This window comes from Salvelinus namaycush, chromosome 2, assembly GCF_016432855.1.
Source record: "Salvelinus namaycush isolate Seneca chromosome 2, SaNama_1.0, whole genome shotgun sequence".
NCBI lineage: Eukaryota > Metazoa > Chordata > Actinopteri > Salmoniformes > Salmonidae > Salvelinus > Salvelinus namaycush.
Window position 1 is genome coordinate 76,129,470 of NC_052308.1, and position 20,785 is coordinate 76,150,254.

General features: G+C 43.2%; 1 protein-coding gene across 1 annotated transcript in view; it reads right to left on the bottom strand.

Annotated features, from left to right (window-relative positions):
- Positions 1-7,420: 7,420 nt before the first annotated feature.
- Positions 7,421-20,785, bottom strand: part of LOC120018332 — a 35,502-nt gene continuing 22,137 nt past the window's right edge. The window contains exons 19-28 of the mRNA XM_038961470.1: positions 12,741-12,857; positions 11,303-11,550; positions 10,619-10,677; positions 10,295-10,509; positions 9,919-10,175; positions 9,506-9,742; positions 9,216-9,369; positions 8,767-8,793; positions 8,452-8,478; positions 7,421-8,076 (exon numbers count right to left, since the gene is read on the bottom strand). Of these exons, the coding sequence (XP_038817398.1) occupies positions 7,805-8,076; positions 8,452-8,478; positions 8,767-8,793; positions 9,216-9,369; positions 9,506-9,742; positions 9,919-10,175; positions 10,295-10,509; positions 10,619-10,677; positions 11,303-11,550; positions 12,741-12,857 (1,613 nt within the window). The 3' untranslated portion in view covers positions 7,421-7,804. The remainder of the gene's footprint in view (positions 8,077-8,451; positions 8,479-8,766; positions 8,794-9,215; positions 9,370-9,505; positions 9,743-9,918; positions 10,176-10,294; positions 10,510-10,618; positions 10,678-11,302; positions 11,551-12,740; positions 12,858-20,785) is intronic.

The following is a 20,785-nucleotide window of genomic DNA, read 5'->3' on the forward strand; positions in this document are numbered from 1 at the left end:
ACGTGGCGTAGGTGGATGGAGCGAGACATGATGTCCCAGATGTGCTCAATTGGATTCAGGTCTGGGGAACGGGCGGGCCAGTCCATAGCATCAATGCCTTCCTCTTGCAGGAACTGCTGACACACTCCAGCCACATGAGGTCTAGCATTGTCTTGCATTAGGAGGAACCCAGGGCCAACCGCACCAGCATATGGTCTCACAAGGGGTCTGAGGATCTCATCTCGGTACCTAATGGCAGTCAGGCTACCTCTGGCGAGCACATGGAGGGCTGTGCGGCCCCCAAAAAGAAATGCCACCCCACACCATGACCGACCCACCGCCAAACCGGTCATGCTGGAGGATGTTGCAGGCAGCAGAACGTTCTCCACGGCATCTCCAGACTCTATCACGTCTGTCACATGTGCTCAGTGTGAACCTGCTTTCATCTGTGAAGAGCACAGGGCGCCAGTGGCGAATTTGCCAATCTTGGTGTTCTCTGGCAAATGCCAAACGTCCTGCACGGTGTTGGGCTGTAAGCACAACCCCCACCTGTGGACGTCGGGCCCTCATACCACCCTCATGGAGTCTGTTTCTGACCGTTTGAGCAGACACATGCACATTTGTGGCCTGCTGGAGGTCATTTTGCAGGGCTCTGGCAGTGCCCCTCCTTGCACAAAGGCGGAGGTAGCGGTCCTGCTGCTGGGTTGTTGCCCTCCTACGGCCTCCTCCACGTCTCCTGATGTACTGGCCTGTTTCCTGGTAGCGCCTCCATGCTCTGGACATTACGCTGACAGACACAGCAAACCTTCTTGCCACAGCTCGCATTGATGTGCCATCCTGGATGAGCTGCACTACCTGAGCCACTTGTGTGGGTTGTAGACTCCGTCTCATGCTACCACTAGAGTGAAAACACCGCCAGCATTCAAAAGTGACCAAAACATCAGCCAGGAAGTATAGGAACTGAGAAGTGGTCTGTGGTCACCACCTGCAGAATCACTCCTTTATTGGGGGTGTCTTGCTAATTGCCTATAATTTCCACCTTTTGTCTATTCCATTTGCACAACAGCATGTGAAATTTATTGTCAGTGTTGCTTCCTAAGTGGACAGTTTGATTTCACAGAAGTGTGATTGACTTGGAGTTACATTGTGTTGTTTAAGTGTTCCCTTTATTTTTTTGAGCAGTGTATATATTTATTAATATTAAGACAAATATTTGTAGGGAAAACAGTTGAGATCGTCCCATCTTTCAAGAATCTCTAAGCTCTCAGCCTCATGGCTCAGCCTCATGGCAAAATGTGGAAAATAGCCATGAGATTAGCTATAAAACGACAGTTTTCTGCACCATGGCAACCCCCCCCCCTCCCTGCACTACGTCACTGCTATCGCACTGTGTTGTATTGAAGGGATGTATATAGTGCTGACCTGAGTCTTTAGTGAGTGTCTTGTCTGTCTTCAGCTGGGTCAAGACGCTGTCCTGGTCTCCGTAAGACCTCACATTGACTCTACAGAAGAGAGGAGGACACAAACAGTTAGTGTTTGACACATAAACATGTTTTCACTGGGCACATTAACACAGCTGATCTGATCTCACCCACACAGACAGTTAGTGTTTGACACATACACATGTTTTCACTGGGCACATAAACACAGCTGATCTGATCTCACTCACCCACACAGACAGAAAACCATACCTGAGGTTGTTGGTGTCAATGAGGAAGAAGAAGAGGGGCTCAACACTGCTTTGTTTGCTGAGCGGACACACCTGCGTTTCCTCCGCCTGGAGAACAAACATGACAACATTACCACAACCTTTTAGAAACATTACATTAGGCCTATATGAATCCTACCTTTGAAGCACATCTCAAGAACAGCAGACCCTTTTCCTTTCTTCCTGTGCCAATCAGATTTGCCTAGACCTACCGTCAAGTTACCAGGTTGCTAGGTAACATGACTGAACAACATGGTTTGTTATCAAAACAATAATAAGCGACCCGGGGGAAAGTTTAAAACACCCCCGCGACATGGTTTAGGAAATTATATCAAACTCATCAGACTGGCGTGGGCTGTGTGCTCTTGGTTATACCAGGGATTAAATGATAACCAACTTTGCTCACTCTGCTCCAATGTATCAAATGTACAAGTGTAAGAGCAGACTGATCAGGGTCTGCATCCCCCACTCGCCATCATGGCCCCAAACTGCTGGAGGAATAGATGAGCAGGGAGAGCTGACGGAGAGAAGCAGGTGAGTGAGGTCTGGTAGGGGATGAGACCGGCGGATTACAGCTGCCACACGCGATATGCGCATGAAAGTGAAGTGGACATTGTTGGACCGGCGCATATAAGAGACTAGTTGCATTTGCTTAAAACATTTCACCAAATGTATAAAACACAACTTTCTAATCATTTTATAACAGGACCCAGCGGCTTCTTTAGATCGTAGGGCAGAAACAATGTGGTTAGTATCATATGAAACGGTACTAAAACAATGTATTATCTAGTATATCTACTGATAGTATAACAAATGGGAGTTTCTCAATATGCACACTACCGTGCTCCGTACCACGCTCCAAGTGCTTTCTCCGAGGACGAGAGTGTGGAGAACACACAAAACAAGTACATTTGAGCAGCACTTTCACTCCCCCTAGTGCATTACCTCACCTCCCCCTAGTGCATTACCTCACCTCCCCCTAGTGCATTACCTCACGCTGCACCTCCCCCTAGTGCATTACCTCACCTCCCCCTAGTGCATTACCTCACGCTGCACCTGCCCCTAGTGCATTACCTCACCTCCCCCTAGTGCATTACCTCACCTCCCCCTAGTGCATTACCTCACCTCCCACTAGTGTATCACGCTGCACCTCCCCCTAGTGTATCACGCTGCACCTCCCCCTAGTGTATCACGCTGCACCTCCCCCTAGTGTATCACGCTGCACCTCCCCCTAGTGTATCACGCTGCACCTCCCCCTAGTGTATCACGCTGCACCTCCCCCTAGTGCCCTACCTCCCCTCCCCCTAGTGCCCTACCTCCCCTCCCCCTAGTGCACTACCTCCCCTCCCCCTAGTGCACTACCTCCCCTCCCCCTAGTGCACTACCTCCCCTCCCCCTAGTGCCCTACCTCCCCTCCCCCTAGTGCACTACCTCCCCTCCCCCTAGTGCACTACCTCCCCTCCCCCTAGTGCACTACCTCCCCTCCCCCTAGTGCACTACCTCACCTCCCCTAGTGCACTACCTCCCCTCCCCCAGTGCACTACCTCCCCTCCCCCTAGTGCACTACCTCCCCCCCCCCCCTAGTGCACTACCTCCCCTCCCCCTAGTGCACTACCTCCCCTCCCCCTAGTGCACTACCTCCCCTCCCCCTAGTGCACTACCTCACGCTTCACCTCCCCGTTCACTGAACCTTCTCCCAGCCAGGACAATGGCAACAATAGAGACCAAACAAGATATACACAAAGCAAAAGTCTTACTTCATAATTATCAGCTAGCTATATGTGAATCGTAATAAATGTAGTTAAACAGATAGTTTAACAGGCAAAAATGACGTAAGATTAATGTTAAGCAAGGTAGATTCTTTGTGGGTAGCTAGCTAGCTAACAGTAGTAGCTAGCCAGATAATGTTAGCACTATTGAATTACTATGGGCTTGCGATCTACGCTCACTACAGTGGGTATCGCAGGCCGGTAAACATGCCAAAATGAACATATGTATTTATTAAACGTATCAAGACAAAATATTGTATTCAGGGAACATATGAGATGTGAATATAGGCAACATTTGCTTCAGATCAAATCATTTAAAAAAACTTTTTTACGGTCGTTTTTTTTATTGTTGAGTTCTTACATATTTCTGTTCATACTTTCCATTGACGCGTGATATTTTAAAATGTCAAAATACGAACAAAAATATGGAACAAACAGAGTACACACCTGAGAAGTGCCCTTCACGCTCCGTTTCACTTTGATTTGGACTCATGTTCCGACCCTCCGGTGCTCGGAGCACGCTAGATTGCATTTTGAGAAACACCCAATGTCTCACATAGTAGCCTATATCTCACCTCCATATCTACTGACAGTAATACCTATACCATGGTGTTGTTGAACAGACCATTTTGAGAAACACCCAATGTCTCACATAGTAGCCTATATCTCACCTCCATATCTACTGACAGTAATACCTATACCATGGTGTTGTTGAACAGACCATTTTGAGAAACACCCAATGTCTCACATAGTAGCCTATATCTCACCTCCATATCTACTGACAGTAATACCTATACCATGGTGTTGTTGAACAGACCATTTTGAGAAACACCCAATGTCTCACATAGTAGCCTATATCTCACCTCCATATCTACTGACAGTAATACCTATACCATGGTGTTGTTGAACAGACCATTTTGAGAAACACCCAATGTCTCACATAGTAGCCTATATCTCACCTCCATATCTACTGACAGTAATACCAATACCATGGTGTTGTTGAACAGCCCATTTGATTGGCTGGCGGGGAGTTCTAGAGAGTGCATTCATTTCAGATAACGGGACAGTTGCCAAAGTGATTTGGTTTGATGAGATCTACTCACTGTGTAGGACAGCACTCCATTAACACGTGACTTGGAGAGACTGAATCCCACCTATATGGAGAGAGAGAAAACAATGATACAATTCACTAAGCGGAGACAATATAGCCAGAGAGCAAGCTGCACACTCGCCAGTTGTTCTTACAGGGTGCTTGCTGTTGTCCTCAGGCAGTCTCAGGGAGAGAACATTGACGTCCAGAGTTCCGTCAGCAAAGAAACCAAAGGTGTTGAGATGAACCACAAATCTAGTGTCATTCTGAAAGAGAGAGATGGAGGGATAGAGAGGTGGAGGGAGAGAGAGAGATGGAGAGGTGGAGGGAGAGAGATGGAGGGAGAGAGAGAGGTGGAGGGGAGAGAGATGGATGGGGCAAGAGGGATGGGGGGGGGCAAGAGGGATGGGGGGGGCAAGAGGGATGGGGGGGGGGGCAAGAGGGATGGGGGGGGCAAGAGGGATGGGGGGGGGGGGCAAGAGGGATGGGGGGGGGGGGCAAGAGGGATGGGGGGGGGGCGAAGTGGGAAGAAAGGAGGAGGGAGAGAGGTGGCATTTGTTATCCAAGTATGACAAATATCAATGTGAAAAATGGATCATGAGTAGTCCAACGCTCTAACCACTAGCCTACCTGCCGCCCCACCATGAGAACATCACGAGGACACTGATGCTGTAGATAGTGCATCTAGCTAGCTATCCGAATGCGTTAACATCTCCACAAATATAACGTTAACCAGCTAGCTAACTAACCATTTACTAGTTGTTTAGCTGCAACGTTTATATGACAGTCGAGTGTAAAAACCACAGACACATTGAAAGGTTGCCTAGTTAACAAGCTATTTAGTTGGCTGGCTAAGTTAAGTGATTAGTAGTAGCTAGCGAACAGAGTTGCAGAAATCCCCTGACGTAGGTGCTATAAAAGTGCTACACGTTAGCTAGCTAGCTTAGCTATGGCTGAAAAGGGAAAAACAAAGTTAGCGCGATTCATTTTGAAGAAGTTACATTTTTGGAACTTTGCTACCACCATCCCAATCTCGCATATTATTGGCTATAAGTACACACTACCTGAGAACACATTATATGAAGTAACGTTAAAGCAAGATTGATGTTGTTTTACCTTTAGGGCGAGTTTGTGTCTTCTTGCTTCGCAAAAGACCAGCACGAGTACGAAAACCGCTAAACCAACGCCCCCATGTCGTCCCATGGTAGCTAACTAGACGGCTGGTAATATGTTACACAACTAGAGTATACACCTATTCACTACAGAATAAATTATATTCCTTGATAACGAGTGAAAAGAATCAATTTACCAAAACTATTTTGCTTCCCTAGTTCACACTTCCTGGTATCATTGCTACTTACACGTCACCAGAGTAACCGGTGACCCCTCTGCTACGGTGCTCCCAGGCGGGGGGAGGGTGTAGGACAAGATAAAACACTCGTTAAGGTTTAAACAGTCTTCTCCAAACACTGAATACCGTTTCATGAGAAATAGTTACTGTTGTAAATGTTTGTTCTCAATGCATCAGTCAGGTTTAGACTAAAATAAGTCAGTCCAATGATGATGACTGCACTTTGGGACCTGTGACCACAATAATCTCATAACAGTTTTTCTTAATTCAATGAAATGAAGGATTTCATGAATGAATGAATGGATCAGATAAATGTGTTTGTGTAGGGATAATGACCTAGAAATATTAAAAGCTTAAAAATATATAAAAATACCAGTCTACTATAAATCAAATGTTTATTAATTACGTGCACAGAATACAGCGGGTGTAAATGGCAGTGAAATGCAAGCTCCTATATACAAAGATATAAAACATATTTCCCTTAAAGCTCTGACGAAGGCCGTGAGGCCGAAATGTAAAGCTTATTAAAGAGCAGTGATACTATCAAGAGCAGTGTGCGGGTTCCTTCTTTTGTTTTCTCATCTTATTCAACCATTAAAAAGCAAAGTCTCTGAACTTTCCCTGAGCAGTGACTTCACCTGAGACACGAGGCTCGTTAAAGACAGTTAAAGGGATTCTCCGGTACTTCCAGCCAGTAGTTCTGAAAGTAGGCCCCAGAGCCAAAAGTGGTCCCCCAAAAATGTCATAATACCTCACATATGTGCAGATATGTGCACCACGTCATTGCTCTCTCTCGCTCTGCTTTGTGTGATTCTTGCTAGTTGTCAGTCAAATGGTGAGGCTGAATCTCATTGTCTGGAACTCAAATTGCTAGAGGTTGGCCAACGTGGGGTGGAAATGCAGGGAAAATGGCACAGCACAGCTTCCAGAAGACAGTGACTTTCAAAGTAGGCATTTCACACATTGACACATCCAGCCCAAAGTGGAGGTTTTTAGAAAGACTAACTAGTTCCCAAAGTACCGGAGCATGTCTTTAAACATTTATAATGTTGCAGCTAGATAGCCGATCTCGTTTATGAATGTAGATCCTTCATTTACATTGGACATTCTTAGTTGTTTAGCAGACGCTATTATCCAGAGTGACATCCAGTTCATTTGATCTAAGGTAACATATATTAGTCACAGTGATGTCTTTTGTAAACGCTACACGATGTGCATTTGAAAAGCTCTTCAGTCTTTGGCAGAAAACCCCTAAGTGAACTGTTCACTCATCATGGGATGTTGAGGCTGCGCATTCAGACCTTTACAGGTAAATCAGCTTTCATACTGCAGATAGATTGTCACTTCCATCAATGTAATTGTCTGCAACATTTCCAATCGCCCATATAAATTTTTTTGTAAATATATATATAAAATCTATATATTTAAAAAATATATTTTCCTTTATTATTTTCCCCTAACCCTCCCATCTATCTCTGAACACCATCTAGTCCCTTCAGCCCCACTCAACCCCTCCCATCTACCTCTAAACACCATCCAGTTTTGATTTCTATTTGCCATATATTTTTCAACTGTGCTGTTTCACAAAAGTTCTGAAACTTTCTATTCTCACATTTTTGGCAAGCAATTTTTATTTTGGCAAATCATTATTGTGATTCATCCTATATTGTCCCTAACACCATTGCCTTTTAGCAACATATGTAGGATACTCACACCCAGTCATACACTCTATCCACCCTTCCCCCAGAAACAACCACAACCACAGACGTTCAACAGTTGTTCCATCCCTGAGCCCAACTCAAGAGAAGACTTGATGTGTGAATGCATATACAGTTGTAGACAAACAGTACTGTATACAGTTGTAGACAAACAGTACTGTATACAGTTGTAGACATACTGTATACAATTCAGACATTGTTTGTGAACTTCTCCTTTAAATCCTCAGCCAGTTTGTTCTGGCCCATCTTCCTCAGGATCTCCAGTGTGATCTTCACAGCTCCCTCATCACAGTAGCTCTGTACCATCCTATCCACTGTGACCAGCCTGTCAGCATCCTCCAGCTGGCTCCTTGAGATGGGGTCATCCACATAATGAGTCAGGTGAAACTGAAATGTCTTCAGGTCGCTTCGGCCCAGCTCTTCCAGAGTGTTCAGCAGCAGAATATGAACCTTAGTTGTCCCTAGACACAGAAAATAAAAATATGAAACATAAATAAACAGTCCTGACGGATCAGAATTCTGCTTGTATGTTGATGTATGTAAACAACAAGTTCCCTGTTGTGTGTGCTGATGCCATCTTGCTGAGTCTACCTTTATTAATTGTAATTAAGTGGAAGGCGCTTAACCACAGGAGCCGAGGTGCGACCAAACTATTAAATCATAATTAAAAAGGAAAAGGTGCAACACTCGCTAAACATTAAGTAACTAATTAGTAACTCATGTTTTCTAACTTTATCTTTAGGATTCTAAAAAGCTACATCATTGTGTTTACTGTAAAAATCTGATATTAAGGAACACAATTTAATCTCTTGGGGAAGAAAGGAAATTATATATACCTGCTTTAGCGCCACCTGGTGGTGTAACTGGGGATAAAAAGAGACTGATTACAAGGGCTCAAGACATTCTGTAATTTGGCAGACCATCCACATCATTAAATAGCGGGTATATAGTATTTAAAGTTGATTAGCTAGGCTACACTGCAGGCAAGATCCAATGAAAGGCACTGTACACCATCATTCATTTAACAACACAGAACCTCTAGGATAATTAGAGTTCTTCACATTTGATTTCCTCATAGTATTATTGTTTATGATGAGGAAACCATCGGTGATGAGACTAAGACCAGTAGAAGGTTTGATGAGAACCGTTACCTGAAGAGGGAACTTCTGTTGGGGAGACTGTGGATGAGAAAGAGAAGGTGTTGTACTATATAGAAAAATAATGATGTATCATAATTCATCTAATTGAATCAACAACAACGATATGACTACTACTACTAATATTACGATGATTGTTACTAATGTAATGTAAAATGTCAATGTAAAATGCTACTATTACTACTAGTTCTATTGTAACTCCTCCTCTCTCTGTTCATTTACTACTACTACTACTACTAATAATAATAATAATATTATTACTACTAGTTCTATTGTAACTCCTCCTCTCTCTGAATGTCAGTTACCTGGTAGTGAAACAAGGCGGTCCCATACACGTTCATTTACTACTACTACTAATATTACTACTACTACTAATATTACTACTACTACTAATATTACTACTAGTTATATTGTAACTCCTCCTCTCTCTGAATGTCAGTTACCTGGTAGTGAAACAAGGCGGTCCCATACACGTTCATTTTCAGGACCGCCATGTTCTTTCAGAAGAAAATGCACTTTTTTAATAACAGTTTGTAAATACAACTGAAATGTTGGCATGTAGTTTGTATAGGAATCATAATCCACAAACTCTGCTTCCTGAAAGAAAAAGCAGAAGTATCAAGTCAAGCAGAATTGTATGTGATTTCTATATCTTACCAAGGTAGCATCACATAAAGTATTGACATGTGTTTACACATTTCCTCTCTCTCTCATGTCATATGTATTAGCCTACCTCTGGATCTATGTGATGTTCATCTGTTAGATCAGTGGAGAGGGTGTATTCTTGGTCCGGGATTAGTCTACAATTAGAATTTTTTTCAATGTAGATTTCTCGGTCTCCATTCCTTGTCCTCCTGGTCTTACACACCTTGAGAGGATTGGAAATGTTTTGGAACAAACCGTCATGATTTAGTAGCAGTGCCTGAAACATGGAAGCCCAAATGTCGCCCTCGGACCTTGACGGTATCACCTTGATGTAATGGTTAAGATGTTGGGTCGGTGAGCGAGAGACTCTTCAGGTCTGGATTCACCATTTAGAATTACATTACAACCCAAAATATTGTTCTGTGGCAAAAGGTGAGTTCAACAATATGAGTTTTATAGAATTCCAACCAAAGAGGAGTTTGAAAACTCTGATCTACTTACCTCATCAATGTCAACATTTCTGGGTAGCAACAACACATTTAGGGTGGAACTATTGTTATCATCTGGGAGTTGGTAAAATAGTAGCACCAGAGCACGGATAGGAAAGACAGGGGCTTCCTTATCCTTGGTGATGCCATATTTGCTGAATCCAGTGATGTTTAATATGATGTGAGTTTCTGTTGTCACATGGTGATGGAGAAACTCCACACTGTCATCATCAGTCACATGGGCTACAGACAGGAAGTCACATCCACCCTCTAGGAGAGAAAGAGAACATTAATCTTCTGTTCAGATGACAACCCAGTAGCGGAGTAGTGATGCTACTGATGGTGGTTAAGAATATAGTCTATAACCTCCCTGGAAATGTATTACTCACCAGAATGAATCTCACAGTGTGGGAGGTGTAGTTGACTGACAGACCCCTTAAGGCATGTAAACTTGAACAGGGGTCCTGCAGGCCTCTTGCCATTCTGGGATAGAAGCCTCCTGTCCCAGGGGACTGTCCTATAGAGCACCTCTCCCTCTCCCTCCATCCTAAATACCAGGCCTTTTACACTGCACTGGAACAGACCTGCACTGGGGCACAGGAACCTGTATTACAGGTTTAATTAGATTTCCTGAATTCATTTAAAAAAAATGTTTTTAGGCACTGTCTGTACTAAATATCAATGAGAAAACAAGTAAGAGAAGACCAAGTTACCGATATGCTCCCTTGGCCTCATCATCATAGACATCTGGTTCAAAGGTATCAGGAGATCTCTAAAATGTAAAAACAATAGATTTTGAACAGTTTGAAGAGTAGTTGAATATAAACAAACTGGTCCTTTCTTTCTGTCTGTCTTATCAGTGAAGGTCTTACCATGGGAGGATCAGTAGTACACAGGCTCTGGTCCACTACTCTACATTCTGTCTGTCTTAACAGTGAAGGTCTTACCATGGGAGGATCAGTAGTACACAGGCTCTGGTCCACTACTCTACATTCTGTCTGTCTTATCAGTGAAGGTCTTACCATGGGAGGGTCAGTAGTACACAGGCTCTGGTCCACTACTCTACATTCTGTCTGTCTTATCAGTGAAGGTCTTACCATGGGAGGATCAGTAGTACACAGGCTCTGGTCCACTACTCTACATTCTGTCTGTCTTATCAGTGAGGGTCTTACCATGGGAGGGTCAGTAGTACACAGGCTCTGGTCCACTACTCTACATTCTGTCTGTCTTATCAGTGAAGGTCTTACCATGGGAGGGTCAGTAGTACACAGGCTCTGGTCCACTACTCTACATTCTGTCTGTCTTATCAGTGAAGGTCTTACCATGGGAGGATCAGTAGTACACAGGCTCTGGTCCACTACTCTACATTCTGTCTGTCTTATCAGTGAGGGTCTTACCATGGGAGGGTCAGTAGTACACAGGCTCTGGTCCACTACTCTACATTCTGTGATGCTTAACTCCTCCATGGCCTCAGGTAAGCTGTCAGACAGTCTGACACGTTTCTCACTCTTCACTCCAAATGAACCTTGGCTAGATGATGGAAAAGTTAGAGAGCCTATCAAGGGTCTGGGTGGTCTTAGGTGCCTTGGCAAGGTGAAGGCCTGTCCAACAATGGGATCATTGGGGTCCAGGAGGAGAGAATAATCTGCACACAGAGAAAGTGTAAATATCACACTTGGTGAGTTTTTAGTCTCTGGTTATCGATCAATAACCATTCATCATGTTTCATTTCATTCATCATGATTGTCAGATCGATATTTCATGTTAATCTGCAATTTTCAATCAACATCCTACACTCAGATTTTTTTTTTTACCAAACTGAACTCAAAGGGTACAAATGCTTGTCACTGTGGTGGTACCCTGTAAGGTACATCAATTGTACCATTAGTTATAGGTACATAATTGTACCCTTGCAGTTCATACCTTAAAAGAGCTAAAAAGGTAAACATCTGCCTACATAGGGTACCACCGCAGAGACAAAGCAATTTGTTCCTTTTAAGTGGCAAAAATGTACCTCGTCACGTGTATACGCCACCATCCCACTTTTGACACAAATGTATCGAATTTGGGGATAGCCCCAACTCAAACCAAGGTCCAGCAACTGTCAAGCCAACACCTTAACCATTATGCCAAAAGGTCGCCAAGGGTGGGTCTTGGTTGCTAAATATTGTAGCGACCTTATCCCAACCCTGAGCGACCTTGTCAGGAGGTACGGACCTCTTGGCCTAAAGGTGTTGGCTTGACAGTTGCTGGACCCAGGTTCGAGTCCCAGTTGGGGCTACCCCCGAATTCTCTACATTTGTGTCAGCTCTTTATTGCATATGCTCTTATGTAAGCCTTCATAAAGCCTTCTGAACTGGCTGTGTACATGCTCAAACTTTAATTAACATAACCGTAGACCACTTAAACTGGTACAACACTTCTGCTCACGGGTAGCCAAAAATAACTACCTGAACCATGCCCCCACTAAGCCACGCCTCCAATGATTGTACCTTTTTATTCAAAATATTGGGTATAATTATACTACATTATCTGCACATGTACCCTAAAAGGTACCAAACAGTACCATGTGTGATCATATGTGTACCTCTGAAGGTACATTGTGTATTTTATATTTTTGTACCCCAGTGAACAATACTGTACCCTAACCATACCCTTTTTTCCTGATTGTGTAGAGTTATGTTTGTGTTGATTAATTACACTTACCTTGTCCTTCAGTCTTGCCTATGGTTCTGGGAGGACTATGAAAAGAGGAACTTGACATTTCCTACAAATATCCATCTGGGGCTTTATATATTACTGAGAGGAGGCCTGGCAAAAAAATTAGCATCGTACCTTTACTGCTTGATGCCCGCCTGTCCAAAGTACTAGAAAAACGACCAGATCCCGGCCGGACTTGTTTGTTTTCGCTCTCTTCACTGGAAATTTCAGACAGCGCTGTTCTTTTACGCCCTAAGGATAGTGAGAAACAAATGTGTTGTAAAAGCACAAGTTACATCTATTAGCACATGTATCTGTTTATCACATTTTCTTAGTCAATAATACTTCACAAGTCAGTTTATGATATCCCAAAATTTTGAGCGGAGTTCCACAAGACATAATGAAGAGACATTGCACAATCACATTGCTTCTTAAGGTATAGGGGGCAGCATTTTCACTTTTGGATAAATAGCGTGCCCAATTTCAACTTCCTGCTACTCATGCCATGAATATAAGATATGCATATTATTAGTAGATTTGGATAGACAACACTCTGAAGTTTCTAAAACTGTTTGAATCATGTCTGAGTAAAACAGAACTTATGTAGCAGGCAAAACCCCCAGGACTAACCGTTCAGATTTTTTTTTTTTGAGGTCTCTGTTCAGTGAATTCTCATTGGGAAACAATATTTCTCAGGCACTTGTTTTCAGTTCCTACCGCTTCCACTGGATGTCACCAGTCTTTGGAATTTGGTTGAGGTTATTCCTTTGTGCAATGAAGAAGTACGGCCATCTAGGAACCGGGTAACACTGTTGAGAGTTGCGCAAGACTTGAAAAGTAGCGTTGGTTTGTTGTCTTCCTGTATTGAACACAGATAGACCCGTCTTCAATTTGATCGATTATTAACGTTTAAAAATACCTAAAGTTGTATTACAAAAGTAGTTTGAAATGTTTTGGCAAAGTTTACAGGCAACTTTTGAGATATTTTGTAGTGACGTTGGAAGCTGTATTTTTCTGGATCAAACGTGCCAATTAACAGGACATTTTGGATATATATGGACGGAAGTAATCGAACAAAAGGACCAATTGTGATGTTTATGGGACATATTGGAATCCCAACAAAAGAAGCTCGTCAAAGGTAAGGCATGTTTTATATTTTATTTCTGCGTTTTGTGTAGCGCCTGCAGGGTTGAAATATGCTACTCTTTGTTTACTGTTGTGCTATCATCAGATAATAGCTTCTTATGATTTAGCCGAAAAGCCTTTTTAAAATCTGACATGTTGGCTGGATTCACAACGAGTGTAGCTTTAATTTAGTATCTTACATGTGTGATTTAATGAAAGTTTGATTTTTATATAATTTTATTTGAATTTGCCACGCTGCATTTTCCCTGGCTTTTGGCCAAGTGGGACGCAAGCGTCCCCTATACATTAAGAAGCATGTATAACATTGTTATTGTACAACTTTTTTTACAGTGTCAGAAAGCTGGATTCTCTTTGAGTGAAAGCTTATGATGTAATCAATCTTAAAATGAAAAGCAACAGTAAAGGTACATTATCTGAAGAAAATGTGTGTGTGCTTGCTTTAGCTGTCAAAGTATTTTTATGGTTGTGTAAGAAGTTTAAGGATAACATAGAATTCAAGATGGAGCTAGGGAGGGAGAGAGAGGGGAGGGGCACAGCCAGGCAGTCCGGCCACCAGGCTGACAGAGTCCTAACCGTGCATCGATAATCAAAAGCGCCTTCTCGCAATGCTGTATCTCGCAATTTCTTGGCTTGCAATGTCTCGCAAGTTCACTAAAGTAGGGGCTATCAACGAGTAGGCTAAGATATTCTACATGCAACAGACCGAAGACTGAACACACACACAGACAGAGCGTGGAACCGTGTGCATAGGTTATATCTTGGTCACCTGTATCTCAGTCTTGTCTTGCCTGTGAATTCACCAAAAGTATATATAGGCTATCAATGAGTATGTCTAGCTAGTCTACATTGTGCCAGTGAATTGAATTGCCAAATGCGTCAGTTTAATTAGACCTAAATATGCAATACAAATTATTATGTCCATAGGTATTTAAAACCTCTTAAGGATCCACCCTTTTTTCCCAATTTTTGCCTAAAATGACATACCTAAATCGAACTGCCTGTAGCTCAGGATCTGAAGCAAGGGAATCCATATTCTTGATACCATTTGAAAGGAAACTTAGAAGTTTGTGGAAATGTGAAAGGAGGAGAACACATTAGATCTGATAAAAGATAATACAAAGAAAAAAAAACATGCATCTTTGAAATGCAAGAGAAAGGCCATAATGTATTATTCCAGCCCAGGCACAATTTAGATTTTGGCCACTAGATGGCAGCAGTGCTAAGTTTTAGACTGATCCAATGAACCATTGCATATGTTCAAAATGTTGTATCAACACTGCCCAAATGTGCCTAATTGGTTTATTAATAACTAAGTTCATAGCTGTGCACTCTCCTCAATCAATAGCATGGTATTCTTTCACTGTAATTGCTACTGTAAATTGGACAGTGCAGTTAGATTAACAACAATTTAAGCTTTCTGCCCATATCAGATATGTCTATGTCCTGGGAAATGTTCTTGTTACTTACAACGTCATGCTAATCACATTAGCGCACATTAGCTCAACCGTCCTGAGGGTGGGACACCGATCTATAGAGATCCTTTTAATGAAACCCTGGTTGTTGATGTCCAGTGGTGTCAAACTCAGAGCACGGGACATATTGAAAAAAAAAACTACAAATTCGCAGGACATGCATATCCTATTATGTTTGTTTTTACAAAAGAAAATGTGCATGCGACCCAAACTGGCCACCTTTGCTGCTACCCTAATGAAAAAGTATTTCATAACTCCAAATAACAAACACGCGGTTATAGGTTGTTGTACTGTAGGCCTCGAGCACCCACAATCCACTCCCATCAGTACTGTAGGCCTCGAGCACCCACAATCCACTCCCATCAGTACTGTAGGCCTCGAGCACCCACAATCCACTCCCATCAGTACTGTAGGCCTCGAGCACCCACAATCCACGTTGTTGTAACATTTAAACTTAAAACATGTCTTTCATTTTTTTGCATGGATCACCAGTGCGGTTGAATGCAGCATTGCTGTATCTTGGGTGCTGCCATACAGTTACATTAGAAGTGCCCATCCAAGAAGGCTCAAGGCCATTACCCACAGATAAAATTACATCAAATCACTTTATATCTACAGTGGCTTTGATTGGACTGATCATGTCAACATCATACTTTCAAAATCTTAGCTAGCAGTCTTCATCATGAATCAAGTCAACAATCTACTGGGAAATCCTTTTTAATCCTTGTCATATGAAGATAAAACGCATCGGTGCTCATCGGCCATTGGATAGAAACATTGCAACAAGTTGGAAATGGCAAATTCAACAATGAGTGGTTTGGAAGGAATCAGTGGCTAACTGCAAGCATTATAAAGCCATCATTAGCCTGCTATTCAGTGGAGTGGCTGTGGGGTCCCAAGTCTAAGATTAAGGGTCTCTTTTCCAAGCTTAAAATGATAAACATTCAACATGCTGTCAATGAAGCATGATTTGTGCCGCTCTCAAAACAACTTTTCGCAGTTCCAAGTTATCTTCAGTGAGTTCAAGACAACTGGGAACTCGTGGAAAAACGAGCTCCGTCTGGGAAAATACAATTTGAGCGGTCATCCAACTCGGAATTGTAAATCCGGAACTCGGGCCTCTTTCTAGAGCTACGACCTGAAGATCAAATCAAAATCAAATGAAATTGTATTTGTCACATGCATTAGAGTGAAATGCTTACTTAGAAGCCCTTAACCAACAATTCAGTTAAGAAAACGTGTTAAAGTATTAACTAAAATAAACTGAAGTAAAAATTGTAAAATATAATAATAATTAAAGAGCAACAATAAAATAATAACAATAGATATATGTTATGTACTGAACAGGGCTTGCAAGCTGTTTTCAAAACATGGGAGCAATAAGATCTCATCTTGCTAGATTGCAAAGCCAACCAAATATACGCCTTAGCAAACAATGATTTTGTCAACTAATGTTAGATGCAACTAACATGACAAGTACATAGACCTATTTTGCTGTAAAACAAAGTTAGATTCATTCCTATGATATTAGCCAGAAGGCTCTGACGCTAGCTAGCTAATCAGTCGTCTTTGGAAGATCCAGTTAGCAGAAAGTGTAGTTCAGAAAAGCAGAACTTAATATTTGGTACAGAAACCTTTGTTTCCAATTACAGAGATCATACGTTTCCTGTAGTTCTTGACCAGGTTTGCACACACTGCAGCAGGGATTTTGGCCCACTCCTCCATACAGACCTTCTCCAGATCCTTCAGGTTTCGGGGCTGTCGCTGGGCAATACGGACTTTCAGCTCCCTCCAAAGATTTTCTATTGGGTTCAAGTCTGGAGACTGGCTAGGCCACTCCAGGACCTTGAGATGCTTCTTACGGAGCCACTCCTTAGTTGCCCTGGCTGTGTGTTTCGGGTCGTTGTTATGCTGGAAGACCCAGCCACGACCCATCTTCAATGCTCTTACTGAGGGAAGGAGGTTGTTGGCCAAGATCTCGCGATACATGGCCCCATCCATCCTCCCCTCAATACGGTGCAGTCGTCCTGTCCCCTTTGCAGAAAAGCATCCCCAAAGAATGATGTTTCCACCTCCATGCTTCACGGTTGGGATGGTGTTCTTGGGGTTGTACTCATCCTTCTTCTTCCTCCAAACACGGCGAGTGGAGTTTAGACCAAAAAGCTCTATTTTTGTCTCATCAGACCACATGACCTTCTCCCATTCCTCCTCTGGATCATCCAGATGGTCTTTGGCAAACTTCAGATGGGCCTGGACATGCGCTGGCTTGAGCAGGGGGACCTTGCGTGCACTGCAGGATTTTAATCCATGACGGCGTAGTGTGTTACTAATGGTTTTCAATGAGACTGTGGTCCCAGCTCTCTTCAGGTCATTGACCAGGTCCTGCCGTGTAGTTCTGGGCTGATCCCTCACCTTCCTCATGTTCATTGATGCCCCACGAGGTGAGATCTTGTATGGAGCCCCAGACCGAGGGTGATTGACCGTCATCTTGAACTTCCTCCATTTCCTAATAATTGTGCTTACCAAGCTGCTTGCCTATTGTCCTGTAGCCCATTTTAGCCTTGTGCAGGTCTATAATTTTATCCCTGATGTCCTTACACAGCTCTCTGGTCTTGGCCATTGTGGAGAGGTTGGAGTCTGTTTGATTGAGTGTGTGGACAGGTGTCTTTTATACAGGTAACGAGTTCAAACAGGTGCAGTTAATACAGGTAATGAGTGGAGAACAGGAGGGCTTCTTAAAGAAAAACTAACAGGTCTGTGAGAGCCGGAATTCTTACTGGTTGGTAGGTGATCAAATACTTATGTCATGCAATAAAATGCAAATGAATTACTTAAAAATCATAATGTGATTTTCTGGATTTTTGTTTTAGATTCCATCTCTCACAGTTGAAGTGTACCTATGATAAAAATTAGACCTCTACATGCTTTGTAAGTAGGAAAACCTGCAAAATCGGCAGTGTATCAAATACTTGTTCTCCCCACTGTACGGCTACGACTATAACCGAAGAGAATTCTCTTGGGAGGGAATATGGTCGGCATTTGATTGAGGTATTCTAGGTCGGGTAAACAAAAGGACTTAAGTTTCTGTATGTTATCACAATCACATCATGATTGAGCTGCACAGTACTGTCTTTTATCGATGGCGGTTATGATAGCGTTAAGTACCTTGAGCGTGGCTGAGGTGCACCCGTGACCGGCTCGGAAACCGGATTGCACAGCGGAGAAGGTACGGTGGGATTCGAGATGGTCAGTGATCTGTTTATTAACTTGGCTTTCGAAGACTTTAGATAGGCAGGGCAGGATGGATATAGGTCTGTAACAGTTTGGGTCCAGGGTGTCTCCCCCTTTGAAGAGGGGGATGACCGCGGCAGCTTTTCAATCCTTGGGGATCTCAGACGATATGAAAAACAGGTTGAACAGGCTGGTAATAGGGGTTGCGACAATGGCGGCGGATAGTTTCAGAAATAGAGGGTCCAGATTGTCAAGCCCAGCTGATTTGTATGGGTCCAGGTTTTGCAGCTCTTTCAGAACATCTGCTATCTGGATTTGGGTAAAGGAGAAGCTGGGGACGCTTGGGCGAGTAGCTGCGGGGGGGGGGGGGGGGGGGGGGGGGGGAGCTGTTGGCCGAGGTTGGAGTAGCCAGGAGGAAGGCATGGCCAGCCGTTGAGAAATGCTTGTTGAAGTTTTCGATTATCATGGATTTGTCGGTGGTGACCGTGTTACCTAGCCTCAGTGCAGTGGGCAGCTGGGAGGAAGTGCTCTTGTTCTCCATGGACTTTACAGTGTCCCAGAACTTTTTGGAGTTAGAGCTACAGGATGCAAATTTCTGCTTGAAAAAGCTAGCCTTTACTTTCCTGACTGACTGCGTGTATTGGTTCCTGACTTCCCTGAACAGTTGCATATCAGTTGCATATGTTTTTGTGCTGGTCGAGGGCAGTCAGGTCTGGAGTGAACCAAGGGCTATATCTGTTCTTAGTTCTGCATTTTTTGAACGGGGCATGCTTATCTAAGATGGTGAGGAAGTTACGTTTAAAGAATGACCAGGCATCCTGAGAATGAACGCCTGATGGTGATGGTGAGGAAGTTGTGAGGAATGGTGAGGAAGTTACTTTTAAAGAATGACCAGGCATCCTGAGAATGCACGCCTGAGAATGCACGCCTCCTGAGTCGGACTAGAAGTCCACTCCGAATACCTCTTCTCCGGCGGCAGCATCTTGGAACAGCCTCTGGGATAAGTTCAATTGCCCTGGATCAGTGGTTCCTTTTTATTGTCCCGTACCCCTTCAAACATTCAACCTCCAGCTGCATACCCTCTCTAGCACCAGGGTCAGCGCACTCTCAAAATGTTGTTTTTTGTCATCATCGTAAGCCTGCCATACACACAATACGATACATTTATTAAACATAAGAATGAGTTTGTCACTTCCCACAAGCCGGGTTGTGACAAAGAGCTCTTATAGGACCAGGGCACAAATAATAATAAATAATTTTGCTCTTTATTTAGCCATCTTACATATAAAACCTTATTTGTTCATCAAAAAGTGTGAATAACTCACCACAGGTTAATGAGAAGGGTGTGCTTGAAAGGATGCACACAACTCTGCAATGTTGGGTTGTATTTGAGAGAGTCTGTCTTAAATCATTTTCCACACACAGTCTGTGCCTGTATTTAGTTGTTTTCATGCTAGTGAGGGCCAAGAATCCACTCTAACATAGGTACATGGTTGCAAAGGGCATCAGTGTCTTAACAGTGTGATTTGCCAAGGCAGGATACTCTGAGCGCAGCCCAATCCAGAAATCTGGCAGTGGCTTCTGATTAAATTCAATTTTCACAGAACCGCTTGTTGCAATTTCGATGAGGCTCTCTTGTTCAGATATCGGTAAGTGGACTGGAGGCAGGGCATGAAAGGGATAACGAATCCAGTTGTTTGTGTCATCTGTTTCGGGAAAGTACCTGCGCAATTGCTCTCCAACTCACTCAGGTGCTTCACTATATCACATTTGACATTGTCTGTAAGCTGGAAATGATGGAAAGACCTGTGTGTTGTCCTTATTATTGCAGACAGAGAAGAGCTCCAACTTCTTAATCATAGCCTCAATTTTGTCCCGCACATTGAATATAGTTGCGGAGAGCCCTGTAATCCTAGATTCAGATCATTCAGGCGAGAAAAAACAAAATCACCCAGATAGGCCAGTCATGTGTGAAACTCGTCATCATGCAAGCGGTCAGACAAGTGAAAATTATGGTCAGTAAAGAAAACGTTAAGCTCGTCTCTCAATTTAAAAAAAACGTGTCAATACTTTGCCCCTTGATAACCAGCGCACTTCTGTATGTTGTAAAAGCGTTACATGGTCGCTGCCCATACCATTGCATAATGCAGAAAATACATGAGAGTTCAGGGGCCTTGCTTTAACAAAGTTACCATTTTCACTGTAGTGTCCAAAACGTCTTTCAAGCCGTCAGGAATTCCCTTGGCAGCAAGAGCCTCTGGGTGGATGCTGCAGTCGGGAGCATCTTCTTGCACACGCGTTACCACTCCACTATGTCTCCCTGTCATGGCT